Source organism: Harmonia axyridis, chromosome 6 (genome assembly GCF_914767665.1).
Source record: "Harmonia axyridis chromosome 6, icHarAxyr1.1, whole genome shotgun sequence".
Taxonomy (NCBI): domain Eukaryota; kingdom Metazoa; phylum Arthropoda; class Insecta; order Coleoptera; family Coccinellidae; genus Harmonia; species Harmonia axyridis.
This window is the reverse complement of record NC_059506.1, coordinates 38,099,128-38,116,999: the sequence shown is the minus strand read 5'-3', so window position 1 is coordinate 38,116,999 and position 17,872 is coordinate 38,099,128. Positions and strand designations below refer to the sequence as shown.

Sequence of the window (17,872 nt, the reverse complement as noted above, 5' to 3'; positions counted from 1 at the left end):
ATTATCGAAATAAATAAGAAATAATTATATAAAATGATTTTATTTATAAATAATATTTTAATCATCATGTAAATGTTCAGCTTGGTCTTCTGCCTCCCTCCAATTGTTTTGCACAGTCTCTAGAATCCAAATCCACCAAGATGATTTCATAAAGTAATAAATAGCACAAAATATCACAAATACCCATGACATAACTAAGAAAACATCTGTATGTTTTGATGGTGAACTTATAACTGGCCCAGCAAAATCTGCAGATGTGACTATTGACTTTTCCTTTGGTTCGATAGCAGTATGTCTTCGAATAAATTTGGAAAACAGCTCTAAAGTGTATTCAGGGTCGCTGAATTTAGCTACAGCTTTACCATTATGAAACAGAATCAGGGATGGTATACCTACTATCCCATTTTGAGTATTGAATAAATGGAACATAACTGTATTGATTGCTGCCATTTTTATGTCAGGAAAAGCCCTAGGTAAGGCGTTGAAATGGGGTGCGGCCATACTAGAAAAGGTTCCAATATTAGAGTAAAACATAACCATAACGCACTTGGCTGGCGTATCTTTAGCAGTAATATTAGGATCAGGCGTCAAAATTTGTATTAAATGGGTATCATTTACTAATTCAACCTGCTCAGAACCCAAATTTGGGAGACAATTCACAAATTTAATTGTAACATTTTTCGCAGATGCGTTATTTGAATTTATTGAGTCATTATTTAAGTTTATAGTGGTATTCGGTGAAATTTCCCTTTCACTGATATCTGGAACAGCATCTCCTATTTCTTTGGGTAACTTTGGAAGAGTTTCAGGCGTTAGAGCCTCGTTAGAAAGTATGTTATCTGCATATAAATCTGAAAAGCAATGAAAATTCATAGAAAAAATTAATTTTCTACAAGTTGATAACATATTTTTTGATAATGGTGATCACTTACGATAAATGCATAGTATTACTACTATTATTGAATTTCGTAGGAAAATCATCTAAATATCATTTATATCCTCCTTTTCTATTTGTTTATTTCAACATAACCTTTATTACGATACGGAAAACCATAGAGGTATCGTAAAATGAAATTATCTTTATCATATATTTGAATGACAGGGTTGTAATAATAAAAATTTCATTTTAAAAAACTATATTAATTCACAGTTACACAGGATTATTCAATTAAGTACAAGTTCTGAGGGCATAGGTTCGCCCTTAAGAGCAGTAACAATATTTGCAGCTGTTAATGCGGCCATTTCCAAGCGACAATTCTGGGTGGCACTTCCAATGTGGGGTAATATAACGCAGTTGTCTAGTTTGAACAGTTCATGATCAACGGGTAATGGTTCAGGCGTCATAACGTCCAAACCAGCTCCCCAAATAATTTTGTTCTGAAGTGCTACCACCAAATCATCTTGTTTCACAACATCCCCTCTAGCGGTGTTGATGAAAACCGCGAGCTTCTTCATTTTCTTGAAAGCTTCAAGATCGAATATTTCACGGGTACCTTCGTTCAAACTGCAGCAAACCACTATAAAGTCTGAATTTCCAAGTAAATAATCGAAATCCACCTTTGAAGCTCCCAATTCTCGAGCTTCAGGCTTCTCGCTTCTCGTTGTGTATAGGATCTGCTTGGTTTTGAAAGGTATCAGCCTCCGAGCTACCGCTTGGCCTATTCTTCCAAAACCGTAGAATCCGACAGTCGCATCTTTCAGAGTGCCGCCACACATCCAAAATGGTGACCATGCCTGCCACCTTCCATCTCTGGCTTCTGCATTGGCTAGCATAAACCTTCGACAAGTTGCCAGTAATAGGCCCACTGTGAGCTCAGCAGTTGTGTCTGTCAAGGTGTCTGGCGTGTATCCAACTCTTATACCTCTTTTCTTGATTTCTTCTAAATCCAAATGGTCGTATCCAGCTGACATAGTTGCAATTACCTTGAGATTCTTGGCTTTATCCAGTAAATCCTTGTCGATTTTATCGGTGAGCATACAGAAGAGGCCATCGACCTTTTCTATGTTCTCAGCTAGTTCGGTTGGAGGTACTGGATCCGACCCTGACCATCCGCTGACGTGACATCTAATATGAATGCAAAAAAAAATGTTTTCAATAATAAACAATTATTATCCTGACTCAAACTTACTCTTTGTGCATTATAAACGTGGCATGCTCGCTTATAATTCTTGTAACATATACCCTTGGTAGACCCATCGTGGATGAATTTTGAACAGAGGTTAGGGATCTAACTAAGATGTCTTTATGTAGGTATTTGCCTAAAAAACGTACAGCTTTGTTGTAAATCATACTGTTAATATTATAGTTGCTCTTCGAATAAAACTATGAAGTCAAAGTTCTACATACTTGTTAAATTGAGAAAAATATCTAGTAACCTCCAAAACGGCGAGTAATTTAACCTCTTCTATGATCGGAAATTCAACTTTAATTTATTAAGAAAACGTCTGATCTGAGCAAATTCGGAATGACCAATGACCTTGTTTGTCAAATGACAGAGGACACAAAGATAGTCGCAACTTATTTTGCGTATTTGAATATAATGAACTTCTTTGGAATCAAATTGGACCATAGAATTAATATGTATTATTAGTTCAATGAGTAGGACTTAAAACAAAACAAAATCAAATAAAACAGTAAGTTTATTAGGTATAAAAATTCTTATGTGTTATTGTGCATTTATAAATATGATATAATAATTATAATACTTCCAAGGTATTCAATTTATAAATTTGTTGAGATCAACAATGAGTTATTGAATTACAGCTTTCAATCCCTTTGCTGCTTGGAAGGTATTTTTCATTAACATTGCTACAGTCATTGGGCCAACACCGCCAGGAACAGGTGTTATGTGTCCAGCTATTTTTTCCACACCTGAAATTAAATTTTTTTTATTTCTATCAGTTTTTTTATTTTATTCTTTTACCTTCAAAATCAACATCTCCTACAATTTTTGACTTTCCATCTTCGGTTGGTATTCTAGTAATACCAACATCTATTACACAAGCCCCAGGTTTGACCATATCTGCTTTGATAAGATTCACAACACCTAAAATTTCAAGTTACTTTAGATTGAATACATCTTGGATATAATTTAATACTTGCCTGTCGCACTAACGATTATATCTGCTCTTTTAGTGAAATACATTAATTCATCGGGAGGAGTATTCCTGTGGCACATGGTCACTGTAGCCTCCATACCGGGAAGTTCATTTCTATAATCAGAATGAAGAAGCATAGCCATAGGAAGTCCAACATTCTTTGATCTCCCACATACCACCACATTCTTTCCGAAGGTTTCAATTTTTGACCTGTAAAGAAATCCATTGATTAAGTAAGTCTAAATTTTTGACTTTCATCCCCTGATAAAAATATACAAACCTTTTGAGCAATTCTATAACCGCTAAAGCTGTGCAAGGTACAAACGTATCAACGTTACTGCAGAGCTTTCCGATATTATTTATATGAAAACCGTCAACATCTTTCTTTGGATCAACTGCGTTACATAATCTCCTTTCCGAAACATGATCTGGCACAGGCAGTTGCACCAGTATCCCATCACATTTGTCGTCTTTATTAAGTTTATTTATAAGATCCAAAAGTTCGTTTTCAGTCACCGAAGAATCAAGTTTGATAGTTGAACTTGTGATGCCTTTAAAAAGAATCGTTATGAAATGGTTGTAGATTTTCATTGAGAATATTGATTACTTACCAACTTCCTTGGCAGCTTGCATCTTGAATTGCACATATTTTTTGCTGGCAGGATCCTCTCCTACCAAAATTGCCACTAAACTTGGAGCCCTGTTATTGTTATTCTCCATCCATTTGTCGATATCACGTTTCAATTCTTTTTTAATCTCGCCTGCAATTTTCTTTCCATCTATGATTTCAGCTGCTTTTCTGGAAAGAAATTAAGATGAATTCATTATAGAGATTTTAGTTATTATTAATGTGAAACATACATTATTCTCATAGTTTGAAACTATTGAGAAAATAGCTTAATAAAATTATTAATAGCTCAAGACGAACTTCGAAATTATTACTTTGGTATTGATTGTTTCGAGCCTTTTATATATTTATAGTTTAATCGATAAAGTGCGTCTACGATTTCTCAATAGAAGAAAAATAAAATTTTACGTCAAAAACAGTTGGAATAATACAGATACCAGTTGTTGCATCAAGCTGGTAGACAGGGTTACGACATTTTTAATTTTTATTTCGTAATGACAGTGTTTTCGTTATCGTTTGATTCGAAAGGAAAATTTATCGGAGATTTAGAAGTCGAGAACCCAGAAGAAAATAATTTTACCTACCCCATGTTCCTCAACATCTCCGTGGAAAAATTATTGGAAAATGTGTTTCTTATCAAGCTTCTGCAAAACATACTATTAAATATTTAGTTCTCCGATAAATGTCAGGTAAAATCATTAATAAATTTAATAGTACTATTAATAAAAAGTAATCCCTTAGCAGATATAATCGAAATAAAATGTCCATTTCAAACGGGAGCACAGAGAAAAAGTAAAGTGAGGTTATAAAATAATATTGGCAAAAACCCTTCAGCTTGTGAGAGGGGCTTTTTCGAGTTTTCAATCATCGAAAAATTCCTATTTCTACAATAAAACGTGCCAATATAAATAAGTTACACCATGTGATATTGAACTAATAACATTTGACCTCGATTGATAACCACGATTCATACGCTGAATTTAGCATTTTGCGATAAAATTTTTTTGTTTATTATGATTATATTCGTGGGGGGTATGGTTGAAGTAATGATAAGGGGGCCCGATATAAATTACTCTGTATGACTCACATGGAATCTGACATTGTTAATGAATACTGAATAGCAGCACTCTTTCTTCTTGGAAGAATTCAATTGCAAGAAACTAGAACCACAAACTGGTTTGGTTTTGGGACAATAGGCAAGAATGTGACGAATATTTTCGAAATTGGAGTTTACTTAAGGATTAAGAAACGAAAACGTAATTATGCCAACATGGAATTTTGAATTCTCCGATATTCTGTCTTTTTCTTTGATAAGATAGATGGACTCTGGAGTAGAGACAGTTAAATGCATTGTGTGTTGCTTATCCACACCTCAACAAAAGCAGGAATCGTCCAATATATAATAATTTTATATCAGTTGTCTATACTCTACCAAGGATCGTACTTTTTTGTGAAAAAATGGCAAGGACACGAATATTCAATCAGAATTTTTAAAAGGGAAATTTGGATTTTGGTATCGCATCCACCAAAATAGTTTTCAGGTCTCAGTTGACTTAATTAATTTGTTTAGATGATATAATTTAGAATTTTCCTCAGAGAAATATTATTTTTGTCGTTTTTTTGTTTCAAGTACATAGTTTGAGTTTTAGATTTCTCAGAATATTGAAATAAAATGAAAAATTCGTTTTTACGCCGTAAGAAGTTTCATACGATGAGCTCAATAATTTTTTTCATAGATTTCGAAGATCTACGGATTGAAGAGAAACAGACAAGGATGTGGTGAAATTAATTGAATATTAATTTGAAAATAAGTCATTAGCGCATCCACCAATAAGTTGGAAACTATTTCCATTATATTTAAATGCATGAGTTTGAGCATGAATTTCACTCAACTGGAATGTACACAAAGTTACGTTACAAAATGTTTGACATTTATAACAATTCAGTATTGCTTAGGGCAAAGGAGTTCCTATTTGCGAATACTAATAGGTAAAGATAAGTGTGAGTCATTTGTCAAACATTAATCTTACAGCCAGGGTCGATACCGAAGGTTTGCTGCTTCTAAAAGGAGCTAATCATTTGAGAGCGTAGTGATATTCAGCTTAATTCTCAAATTATTTCCTTATGCTTTACTTTCCTGATATATTTTCTATGATTAAAGTTTCTATGTCCCAGACTGCATATACCACAGAGTAACTTACGAATCTGATCTTTGATTTATCGATTGAACATAGAAAAAAAATCATAGAAGATTATCTCCGAATCAAATGAAAAATACAGCCTACCTTAACCAGCGCCACATTTTTTTTCAGACCGTAAGCAAGCTCTTGCACTATATTTCTGGCAGCCAGACCCATTATTCGGATTGTACCATGGCAAACGGAGTAAAAAGAAATTGATTATCGTGTGAGTCAGTCCGATAGCCGTCTTCGATCCATTGTTCTCAGTTTTGAGTATGGGTGAGTATGTATATGTACCACAGCCTGACTCATTCTTCGTCAGCTTTGCACCCGCTAATTTGGACGAATTCAATTGGTCCACATACCATCAATTAAAGTAATTATTAGGAATTAAGCGTTGAAGACTGAAAACTACGCGAATTTTATACAAAGGTTCATTATTTTTGCACTAAATTAACTGATGGTTGAAAGTTTATTACAAGAAGTAGAAAAAATATGCTAAGTGCGATTTCTTACCATAACATTAGAGCATTTTAGCCTTTAAAATTCACGCATCGGATATATTGCGTTCTAAACTCTTAGTAGGAAAAAAAAATGCTAGAATCTCAGACAGGAATTTTATGTCTGTCGATCTGTGTGTACCAACAGCCTTAACTTTTGTAGTTCTTATCCACTTTTGATGGAATTTGGCATGGGTAACCTTTTTGGGTTGTGGATGATCCTACCCTTATTTTAGCTTCTTCAAACTCAGGGTAGGAGTTGTGCATGAAAAAACATGAAAATCTGACTAGGGGTTCCGTAACTAAGGCCGTTTCAGATGTTTTTTTGTTAATTTTGAAACTGCACAATAGATCGTAATGAAAATTTATATTTGGTTGTAGAATGACGATTCAAAGCCTCGTGAAAAATTTCATATTAATCGCATTAGCAGAACCATAGAAAATGCAAGAAGAATATCGAAAAAAGATATCTTATATTTGCGTGACCACAAAATCGACGAAGTTGGGATTTCAGATATTGATATTTTATAATACTTCTATGTTCTGTGCAAAATGTCAAGCTGATCCATAGAGTAATAATCATAGATAGAGGAAGTATACGCAATTTTTACATGTTCCCAACATGGTTAGGTTACGTTGTCGGATTGTGATATATTTTCAAATCCACAATTTTACTATATCGTTATGAATGTATGTTATATTGAATGAAATATATTTATTTGAGTGATTCCCGATTAAATATTCAAATTTGAATATTTGGAATCCGATATTTTTCCTAATTGTCGAATTTATAATAAGCAGAATATTTATTATTTTCTGTATCTACCTGCTGAAATCCGAGGTTTGGCAACTTTTGCTCTCCTAGTGTCATCGGTTGTTTCACGTCTTTTGGCGCGCTAGAAGTTTGTTTTCTGAATTTCTGATGTATTTAGGTAGTTATTTAGTTGAGTTAATATGAAACGTTGATTCACAATGGGCCATAAGAAGAGCGTTCTTTGTGGAGAAACGAATTGAGTGAAATATCGTATCACTGATATGTTTTCATTTCCGCGCGCTTCTTGTCAAATTTGATAGTTCATGTTGGGGACAAAATTTGCTTACTGAAAATGACATATGCTCCCTCTCTCTATGTTTATTACTCTGAGAGCTGATCACATCATCAGAACCATAGAAGAGTCAAGAAGAATAAAGGATAAAAAATACCCGATATTTTCGTGACTACGAATCCGATCGTGTTGAGATCCTGCATGTTCATATATTATGACGAAGTCAAGCTTCTCGCAGAATTTCGTGTTGATTGCGTCAATCGAACCATAGAAAATTCAAGAAGAATATCGATTTGATATATTCTGTGACGAAATTAAGAACCATAGAGTGAACTTTATGCAGTTTTTTCTTCTTCTTCCTGTACGTTACCTCCGCCAACGGATTTTTCGCCGGAAAATCCCGCGATCGGTAGGCAGGGCCGTATTCAAGGCGGTTTCCTGGCCCCGGGCCTCCTAGAACAGAAGAAAACGCCAGTTTCTCCGCTCGACGCGTTTCTCGTCTTGCCAGTCGCTGTTCGATCGTGGTCAGAGCTGGTAACGCGATTCTGTTACGGCTAGTGCACAGGCGCGAGGCGATTTGCAGTTGTTTCTTCGCGACACGGGTTTTTCGCGCCCTCAGATGCGCTTTTCCGCGCGCGCTTAGTTCGCAGAGAGTTTTTCCGTAGCGTCGAAAGTGCGATCGGGTGTTTTTTCTGGCCTGGCGGATACGAAAAAGAGGTGAGTGTTGTTGTTTTTTTTTTCGGTCGCCAGGTGTTTTGTCTCGGCGTTTTTCTTCCTTGTTTATTTTTTGTGTTGTGTTTGTTTACCATCTTTGTTGTGTTGTTTGTAGTGGAGGTAAAGTGCGTGAGAGTTGGTTTGTTTGTAATTTTTGAGGTTTTTCTTCTTTGTTTTGGTTTAGTATTTTCGATGACACATTTTTGGGATCGTTCAAAGAAATTTTCTCGGGGTTTTTTAAGACACCGACGAAAATTCTATACTTGACCTTTTAAAATGTGTTTAATCCAAAAACTCTAGGTATATTTAATTTTTTCATCTCTCATCGTAAAAAAACCTTATCACACATAAAAATATACTAAATATTCGAAGGCACCATTCCCAATTCCGATACTTCAAGGGCTAGAACTTTGCGATGTGAGCTATTTTATTTCGAATTTTCTCATTAATACATGCTGTCAATTTTGTTAATGCTAGTCTTAAAGTTTCGTAGGAATTAACATTCTTTTAACAGAGAAAATTCCGAACTTTTTAGACGTGGTCTTGTCGTTTACAACCTTCGACCTAGAAACTCGCAAAGATGCCTAATACCAAGTTTTTAAGCTTCAAAAATTCATGTATCAGCTAGGAGGATCTATAGGGTATAAAAACCAATTATTTATTACCGAATTTTATTACTACAGCTCGTATAGTTTACGTGAAAAGCTCTGGATGTTGAACAAACCAATTTTTCAATTCGTTTTTCCACATTCAAACACGTAAACTGTGAAATCATCTCAAAGGATTTAGAATCATTTGATTAATGCATTAATCCTCCTAGCTTCATAAGGAATGAAATAACACATTCTGTGTTTTGGCTGTTTACAATTATTTTTTTCCGATTTAAGAAGGAACAAACCAGGTTCAGATCTCGCTGCTTGATATTCACTCTTATCACATGATTTTCTTATACGAAGTGAGATAAAAAAGGAAATAATAAATCTTAGTGTATTTTTAGCCTTCAAAATTCATTGATAACATTTTCCAACTAGATTTATTACAGCGGTGTAAAGCAATCGATTTTCAAGCGTTCTGCTGATAGCAATTGTTTTGGTCTCCGATACCAAAATTTCCAAAATGGGTTTCAGACCATCCTTAACAATTTTAGTTTCGTCTCTGTCTGTCTGTGTATCCTTATATCCTTAAAACAGCTTTAACTTCTGCAACTAATATCCGATTTTGATTAAATTTGGTGTGAAATACTCTGTCTGGACTGTAGATGATCTCATATAAGCTATTCTCAATAAAAATAGCGCGCTTCACTCCAGGGAAAGAAATTTGACTCAAATGAAGAAGTGATTGTCGAGATTGAAGCCTATTTTGAAAGCAAAGTCAAATCTTTTTACAAAAAAGGTATTGTGAAGTTAGAGAAGAATTGGAGTATCACTGTTCAAGGCGATTATGTTGACGATTAGAGTCGTATTTTCTAGAAAAAAAGGTGTATTTACTGGTTAGTCTGGGACTTATTATCGAGTGAATTATTGTTCTTACCAATATTATGGTAAAATGAAAGATATTTTTCCATTTTTTTCTGTCTTGCAAAAGCAGATGTAATTTCCCAGTTCCGACCCTTTCTTATGGTGAAATATATCACGATATACCTTGTCTTCATTTTGATGAAGATTCTAGCGATAATAATTTTTTTGGCCTGGCAACACTGCGTACAGCCCAGTACCAACTCTCAGGAACGAAGGACAAGGTAGAACAGTGCTACAAAAATTGCTTTTGGGCCATCATAATTCCATTAAAGACTTCAATAGGCATCATCTTCCGAATACAACAATCCTTTCATTATCGAGTTAAAATCGTACACATCAAATGGAAAACCGCTCTCGAAAAACAATGGAATCATTAGCGCAAAGGCAAAAAGATAGAGCACGTCTGGTATCCAACAAAGAGCAACAAAGTATGATAATAAGCGAGGTGCAGTCCAGATAGGGAGATAATAGGACGTTACAAACGATCCTATGTATTACCAGCTCGTAAATAGCTTTGTGCACTTGCACACATCGTGCATCTTATGCATGTGAAAATCAACTTCCTCCGGAATTCCAAACTTGGCCTTTTCCCATTAGAATGTGTGAAAATCCGGTCAACTTCCGAGTAGAACGTCGATTAGGAGACCGTTCAATTTTTTTCACACGGTGTTTTGAACCGTGACTTTCTACCGAAAGTATATATTGCGTCGATTATGGCTTCCTTGAGATCTCTTTACTTAGTTTTGTGGGTATTGAAGAAAATATCCTTCGAAAATCTTTTTAAGTCGAGATCGTAAGTCTTACGAATTTAAGAGTCAAAGTTTGAGCCCCAGATTGGGAAAAGCGATGGGGTAACAAAGCCTACATCGAAAAAAGCCTGTTTTCCTAATTCTTACAATCTCTAAGCTTCTAAAGTATGGCGCAGAGTTCTAGGAGAGTTGTGATGAAAACATTGAAATAGGGGGTTTTCCTAAAGAAATGTTTAAATTTAAAATGGTTATACTCTCAGAGTAATAAACATAGAAAGAGGGAGCATATTTTATTTTCAGTAAGCAAATTTTGTCCCCGACATGAACTATCGAATTTGACATGAAGCGCGCGGAAATGAAAACATATCGGTGATACGATATTTCACTCAATTCGCGAGTTTCTCCACCAAGAACGCACTTCTTATGTCCCATAGTGAATCAATGTTTCATATTAAAACAAAATATATTGAGATGAATACCTAAATATATCTGAAATTCAGAAAACAAACTTCAAGCGCGCCAAACGACGTGAAACAACCGATGACACTAGGAGAGCAAAATTTGTCAAACCTTGGATTTCAGCAGGTAGACACAGAAAATAATAAATATTCTGCTTATTATAAATTCGACAATTAGGAAAAATATCGGATTAAAAACATTAAAATTTGCATATTTAATCGGGAATCACTCAAATAAATATAATTCATTCAATATAATATACATTCATAACGATATAGTAAAATTGTGGATTTGAAAATATATCACAATCCGACAACGTATAATCTATAACCATGTTGGGGACATGTAAAAATTGCGTATATTCCCCTTATCTATGTTTATTACTCTATGAATTTTCCAAATGGAATGACACAATTTTGAATAGCTATAGAGCACTGTTAAGATGTCTAAAAACCTGGTGTATGGACTGATTAGCTTTTGTTTTGCCAATTTTGAGAATATTGGTTTAAGTTTCTGCTGGACTTGGATCGGGTTTTAATTGATGTATCCTGTCAAAATCAAAGAAAAAGGATCGAAATGAAAGGTATGACATTGCGGCGCCGCCACGAAATAAAACTAATATTTTCAATTTGGTCGAATGTCATTCCATTCAAAAAATGACGAGTGCATTCACCATAATTTTAGACATCTTAAGCACTGTGTATCATTTTTTGACATTTCTTATGTCATTTGTGTTCAGTAGGTTATGTCTTTTAATGCTGGAAAGATGTCAAGTTGAAAAGCGTGGATATCACGCCTTAAGCGTGGGAAATCCACTACCCCTTTGGAATCAGGCTGGATTATTTCATCGAACAGAGTTGAAATTTTGCACACGCGAAGAACGAAAGCTCTAATAGCGAAAATCAGCGCAACAGGCGGTCTTTGTTCTATTTCAAATGCCTCGAATTTACACAGTCACGATTCGACAATAGCTGAGCGAAATGGGGGCCAATTTTTTATCTAACGATAAAAGAAGTGGGTGGATTCGGTTTGACCGACATAAAACAACGCTATCTAGGTCTCCAAATAATACTATCGTTACGCTTGTCGATTTCTTCGAAGTATTTCGTGATAATTGAACGAAATGTCAGCTACAGTTTCTTTGCCATTCATCGCCGAAGTTTAAACGCTCATAGATCGTTCTGAAAAAAAAAATTGATTTCGATCCTGAAACGTGAAGATAAGAGGTCACCCATCCAGACACTGTTCTAGCCTGACCCTGCTTAACTTCAAGTTTAACAGATTGAATTTACAGATAACTCGTATCATCCATGGTATCACTTTGATTGGTTGGGTTAAGTTCTTAATGTGCCTCCCTCGTACACCACTGCCTCTCATTTCCTTCGTTGCTCACGTGACATCCATTCAGATCCAATTAAAGCTATCGCTATTATATCCTTTCCTAATTAATTCTAGAGCAATTGGATCAATTTCACGTGAACAACAAAAATAGGAAATTGTCAACTTTCTATGACAGTCGAAGAACTCGAAATATGCAAATGAAAGACGACAGATTGAGACAGCTGAAAGATTGCTATTTTTCGGTTTGACGCCAGCAACAAGAACGATTCGATAATAACTTGCAATAATATGCATAATTGAGCCAAATTAAGGGTTTTATAATCTATTTTTTTTGTGAACCACTGGCAGTTTATAAATATTTAAACACAAACTCTGGTTCAGTACTACACTTTTTGGTTTGTTGTAGTTTGTCATATCTGCAATCGATTTCGAGAAAAAATTCAAACAGGTCTCTTTAGTACATAATTCTTAGTAAAATCCAAATTATTATAAAGATCTTATTAGGTAGCTGTGATAAATAAATTAATTATGAGTTTGGTACTTATTTACCAACTCTGTAGCGAAGATTATTAAAGATTCGATAAACTGATTAATCATCACAAAAAAGTAAGTCTACAAGAAACACCCTGTATCTCGAAAACAAAGCGTTTGCGGGCTCATGTTTATTTTTTAAATTACCCTAGGAATCTCTCATTTTCCTTCGTAACTCCAATTCAGAACACCCAGTATATAAGATGAGAAAAATCGAATTGGTAATAAAAAAAAATTGTTTCTAGTAATTTGGTTCAAACTTCGTTATCAAACCTTTCTTACATTATAAATATGAGTAAACAATGTCATCAAAAAATTTTTTTTCGTTTATCCCACCCAAGAAAAAAAAAAGAACTACGCCCTTGGCGCAAAAGCTACTAACTTCACGTCAATGCTTTTCGCATTTTTTTTTCAGTTGGCGCAATCAGATAGACGCCTAGTCTGGTAATAAATATTGCAAAAACCTCTTTCGCCAATTCACCAACACTTCTTGCATCAGACAATGAACACAAATGTGGCAATCCGCCACCACAGAGTTCAACAAACAACTTCGATGACGTTCTTTTCATATTCAAATGTATGCGCGGCCTTTTTTGAAAACGCCCGTGCTGATGTGTTGTTTTTTTTAGCAGAAAAACTTTCTCCTACCGTCCAAGTTGAGCGGAGTATTTTTTTTATTGCCATTTTATTCTGATATAATTAATGCAGATGCATAATTGGGAGGAAGTAACAATGAACCTATTAGGTGAAGAAGCTTCGCTTTATCAAGCCTTGTTTAGAACGGATTTCGACAGCGAAAGTAGACAGAAAGCGAGTTCAGACATAACCGATACATTATACGGGGATAGTCCAACAAATAATATTCAAATTATAATCAGAATATTTCTCGAAAATGAATCAAAGATCCCTTGGACTTGAAAACTTGGCTGGACTTGGAAATCAGGTTTTAAACAAAAACTTTGAACATAGAAAATTCGATGTTTCAAAATGTTTTGTGGTTTGAAGTCTGAAGGTGCTTCACGATGACGCAAAAATGTTCTAGCTTTGCAAACTGATGTGACTGCAAAATATCATTTATTGGTGAATTTCAACGCGTTATTGAAGCGTATATCGTTCTATTTTCAATAATGGCGTAGTTTTAACCTGTCAAATCCCAAAAGACAACATTTTCAAAAGTTATAGCTGCTCAGATATCGGGTTATTCAAAATTAAACCTCTTATTGGAAAACCCTTTATATGAAGAAAGATTTCACGGTCAAATAGTCGATTGTTCAAAAAATATAGAACTACTGACTCCACTCCCAAATAATTCAACAAAACAATGAATTTACCTACAATTTTTACAAAACCAACAGGCGCCAATGTCAAAGACTGAACATAATCAAGAACATTTTGCAAGATCCCAATGATTATAGAATTTTATTGTTATTCGACAATTCCCTGCATAGAGTTATTATATATTTCTTCATTTGTTAAATGGCACATGAAAATAAAACTTACTTGAAGTACATTTATGTGTTCATTGCTTTTTTTAATGCGTTCTCACGATGAGAAGTAATTATTTTCTATGTAATATCAGATAAATTCAAATTTGAAGCTCTCAAAGATTAATAGTTCAAAATATTATAAACTACGTTCAAAGAAGTATCCCTCAATCTGAAGGAGACTAAAATGGGTCTTAAATGTGACAATATCCAAGCGAAACGCGTTTTAACGATAATTTATCTAACATAGTGTGCTTGTTCAGAATGAATCTGTGTGTGTGAACTTTACAGGATGCAAATTCAACGCCAGCTGATAAACAAGTCAGTTGATAAATATTTGAACTGGTACAGTCAATATTTAGCATTAGACGGAAAAAAACCAGTTTCCCAAACAAACAACGAGAAGAAAAACGAGCGCGAGTTCTATGGTTGGTCAGGACTAATTAACAGTCATCGACATGACGGTCCATCATAGAAATTAATGCGAAATGAAGTTTCTCCTATCGTTGCGAATTTTGATACCGTTGTTACTGCTAACAACCGACTCTGCACATCAATCTGACTAACAACTTATTCATAACTTTCTCACGTTCATTTGCAATTTCGATCGAGTGATGTTGACCGGCTACTATTTTCGTCTACGATGACGTAAAATTTTCGTTTTGGAGAGAAAGTGGAATGATTTTTCGATTTATTGACTTTTATCAGAAAATTATGTTTCTATAGTGGCAAATTTCGGTTTTCTATGTTTCAGTGGCTCGGAATGAATACCGTGTCTTTGACATCGAGACCATCGAGTAGAATTAAAATTCTGTGCTCGGATAGAACTACAAGAGCCAGTGACGTAAAATGAAAGAAAGACGTTTGGCGTTAGTGCGTGTTTGGTTTCATGTTGTTTTTTATGACGATGTGCGTATGGAATTCGAATAAACACAAGACGCTGTCTTGAATAATTCCATTCTTAGACAGGAAGTGGTGTTCAAGTACGGCGAATGAATAACATGGATCAGATGTATTTTCGAGAATGGAACAAGACTCCTTTGTTGATTCGTTTCGTGTTGTGAAACCACAGAATGATTCTTGCACGTTTACATAAAATTTTCATTCAATCATCAGCTATTTTCAAAGTTTGAGTCGAGGATAGGATTAAATGATTGCGTCCTATTCACTGACGAAGAATTCATGGTCAAATTGAATTCTGTCCGGCGTTCTGTACAGGGTGTCCCGAATTCGATGCTCACTGAAAGCATCTCGAGAACTATAAGACTTACAGCAAAATCTTTGATTATTTCCGATTTCTTTTTTCGAAACAATAAGATATCTGAAAGCAGATCATAGATATCTCGATTGGTTCCCAAGTTACAGGGTGTTTCTGAATATTAACTCTTTCAAATATTTCGCAATATCTTAGTTTCTGTTCGAGATATTCAAACTTATTTATGTTTCATTCTGATTTTTACAGTTGAGAATATTTGAAACGTTTCCAGTACTAGAAAAATATCGGTATAAACAACCCTCCGCGATCTTAACGATGAAAAGGTTGGAAAAACTTTCCCGCATATAAATAATCTTCGCTCCGAGTCCATAGAGCAGTTTCATCGAGTTCATCGAAGCGTGTAATCGGCATAGAAAAAAATAATTGAATTATCGAGTCGATGTGCCAAGTTTCGCAATGCATCTGTTTGAGGTTAAGACGCTCTAATGCGATATAAGTGGCCCCATTTGCATTCATTCAATTTCTCGGTTCGCACGGCCAATAAGAGGAAAAAAAAAGTTTATAACGGATACGTCTATCGTTGCACGTCTAACAATTGTTGTATTCGCTCGCGATTATATGGGATATAATGCTGTTTGTTCACGATGGGCTACTTGTTCGGTTCTGCTTTATTTAGCTCAGTGCTCACACATACACGCTATAAATAGACGGTGATCTTATGAGAGGCAAGGGAGGCTGAGAAATGACACAAAATAGCTGTCTGCTATGGAAATAAATATCTTCGAAGGGGCCTTGAAAAGGAATGAAGAACTCTAAACAAGAACTTTTGGAGATGAGTCTATTTGAAAAGAAGAAGAAGAAAAATCTTTAATTTTCACTTTTTTCTGTGTTCCAGATACTCAAACATAACCTAGATTCCAAAACGAACATTGTTCTATGACCAATTACTTCCTCAATTCATTTTATCGAATTCCTGATATCATTACAGCCCATTTTATTTGATAGTCTGTTTTCGTAAGAGTTGATTTCGTCATCGAAATTTAGCTGCCGATGTTCCTTTATACCTTTCAAGGTCTTTCGGATATCTGAAAGAGGTTTTAATATCTTCGAGGTTACTTAAAAGATAAAAGTTCTCTATTATAGCAGTAGATAGATGAACGTTATGGTCCAGATCAATTCAAGGTTGTATTTGGTTAGTATTTCGTTTACTTATCAATTTTGTTTTCGAGATCTACAAATAAGAAAAAAATTGTAGTGATTCTGCTATGATAAGGGTGAATTATTCATGAAAATAAGGTTATTTTCAGTTGATCTTGATGGTAATTCATAAAATATTGATAAGAAGGCATCAATTTTTGCAACATTACTATGAGCGTTCATGCCAAAAATAGAATAATTAGCGAAAATTATAAGCAATTATGAAATTCGGCTGTTGTTTGGTGAGTGAATACAGTTATTTCCATTTTTAAATGGAATATGAAAATAGCTCATCATTTGAAGTTTTTTCCATTCGCTAAGTGCCTTTCTTTCAATTAAATTTTTAATGTGCGTTTTCGTAGTCCAATATTATAACATATGGGCTCAAAATTTGAAAATTCGACGATCTTATCGAAAATAAATTGAAATAAATAATTTTTTTTTCTTTAGGTCAGATAATATATACGACTAGCATTTGTAAGAAATTGCGAATGAAGGTAAATAAAAAGCAAAAATAACTACAGAATTATTCAAACTGCAAATATATTCATAAGAATTATAATTCGCTCCAAAAATGATATAAATACACAATATGTTCATGGAAAATAAACATTTTTATTCGAATAAATTTGCTTAACCAGTAAAACATAATTATTTTTGAGAATTTGACTTATTCGTCAACAAAGGCACCTTCAAGAGTGATACATGTACTTCAAGATTCATTTTCGTCTTTGCTTTATAAATAGACTTCAACCTGGGCATTAACTTTTTCATTAGAGCCAAATTTCTTTTGAGGTTTTTTTATGAATTTTCACACTCAAATATTATACAAAAAGTCGTGTCAAAGGCTGAAAATCCGGTTTTTTTTTCTGAGCAGTGTTTGAAGCTGTTTAAGTGCAATAAATCTGAATTTTTGCGTCGATATGTGACAATGGATGAAACATGACTCCATCATTTCACTCCGTAGTCCAATCGACAGTCAGCTGAGTGGACTGCACACGATGAACCGAATCCAAAGCGAGGAAAAACACAACAGTCAGGTGGCAAGGTTATGGCATCAGTATTCTGGGATGCGCAAGGTATAATATTCATTGATTACCTCCAAAAGACCCAGACCATCAACAGCGATTATTATATAGCGTTATTGGATCGTTTGAAGAATGAAATCGTTAAAAAATGGCCCCATTTGAAGAAAAAAAAGTGCTGTTTCA

At 34.7% G+C, this 17,872-nt stretch overlaps 4 protein-coding genes across 9 annotated transcripts in view; 1 reads left to right on the top strand and 3 right to left on the bottom strand.

Moving 5' to 3' along the window:
- Positions 1 to 24: 24 nt before the first annotated feature.
- Positions 25 to 1,082, bottom strand: LOC123681884 (thioredoxin domain-containing protein 15). Its single transcript, XM_045620230.1, has 2 exons — positions 933 to 1,082; positions 25 to 851 (listed from the first exon to the last, which is right to left on the bottom strand). Exons 1-2 carry the CDS (start codon positions 979 to 981, stop codon positions 58 to 60), a joined length of 843 nt encoding a protein of 280 aa, XP_045476186.1. The 5' UTR covers positions 982 to 1,082; the 3' UTR covers positions 25 to 57.
- A 37-nt stretch (positions 1,083 to 1,119) lies between these two features.
- LOC123681883 (glyoxylate reductase/hydroxypyruvate reductase) lies at positions 1,120 to 2,537 on the bottom strand. 2 transcript variants are annotated; one of them, XM_045620227.1, is made up of 3 exons: positions 2,348 to 2,537; positions 2,130 to 2,259; positions 1,120 to 2,065 (listed from the first exon to the last, which is right to left on the bottom strand). In XM_045620227.1, the coding sequence occupies exons 2-3, from the start codon at positions 2,195 to 2,197 to the stop codon at positions 1,165 to 1,167; spliced, it is 969 nt and encodes a 322-aa protein (XP_045476183.1). In that variant the 5' UTR covers positions 2,198 to 2,259; positions 2,348 to 2,537; the 3' UTR covers positions 1,120 to 1,164. The 2 variants fall into 2 exon arrangements, with proteins under 2 accessions (XP_045476183.1, XP_045476184.1); XM_045620228.1 differs by having other exon boundaries at positions 2,130 to 2,274; positions 2,348 to 2,525.
- Positions 2,538 to 2,622: 85 nt separating this feature from the next.
- On the bottom strand, positions 2,623 to 6,134 carry LOC123681881 (bifunctional methylenetetrahydrofolate dehydrogenase/cyclohydrolase, mitochondrial). 4 transcript variants are annotated; one of them, XM_045620223.1, is made up of 7 exons: positions 4,815 to 5,019; positions 4,312 to 4,371; positions 3,711 to 3,898; positions 3,380 to 3,650; positions 3,104 to 3,309; positions 2,925 to 3,047; positions 2,623 to 2,872 (listed from the first exon to the last, which is right to left on the bottom strand). In XM_045620223.1, the coding sequence occupies exons 1-7, from the start codon at positions 4,826 to 4,828 to the stop codon at positions 2,751 to 2,753; spliced, it is 984 nt and encodes a 327-aa protein (XP_045476179.1). In that variant the 5' UTR covers positions 4,829 to 5,019; the 3' UTR covers positions 2,623 to 2,750. The 4 variants fall into 4 exon arrangements, with proteins under 4 accessions (XP_045476179.1, XP_045476180.1, XP_045476181.1 ...); XM_045620224.1 differs by lacking the exons at positions 4,312 to 4,371; positions 4,815 to 5,019 and adding an exon at positions 6,013 to 6,134; XM_045620225.1 differs by lacking the exon at positions 4,312 to 4,371 and having other exon boundaries at positions 4,815 to 5,050.
- LOC123681880 (SH2 domain-containing protein 4A-like) overlaps positions 6,048 to 17,872 on the top strand; it is a 29,681-nt gene continuing 17,856 nt past the window's right edge. The window contains exon 1 of one of the 2 annotated variants that reach the window (XM_045620222.1): positions 6,048 to 6,186. The gene's annotated coding sequence lies outside the window, so the exon portion shown is untranslated. Of the gene's footprint in view, positions 6,187 to 7,947; positions 8,171 to 17,872 lie in introns of those variants that run through there. The other variant, XM_045620221.1, reaches the window with a different exon arrangement.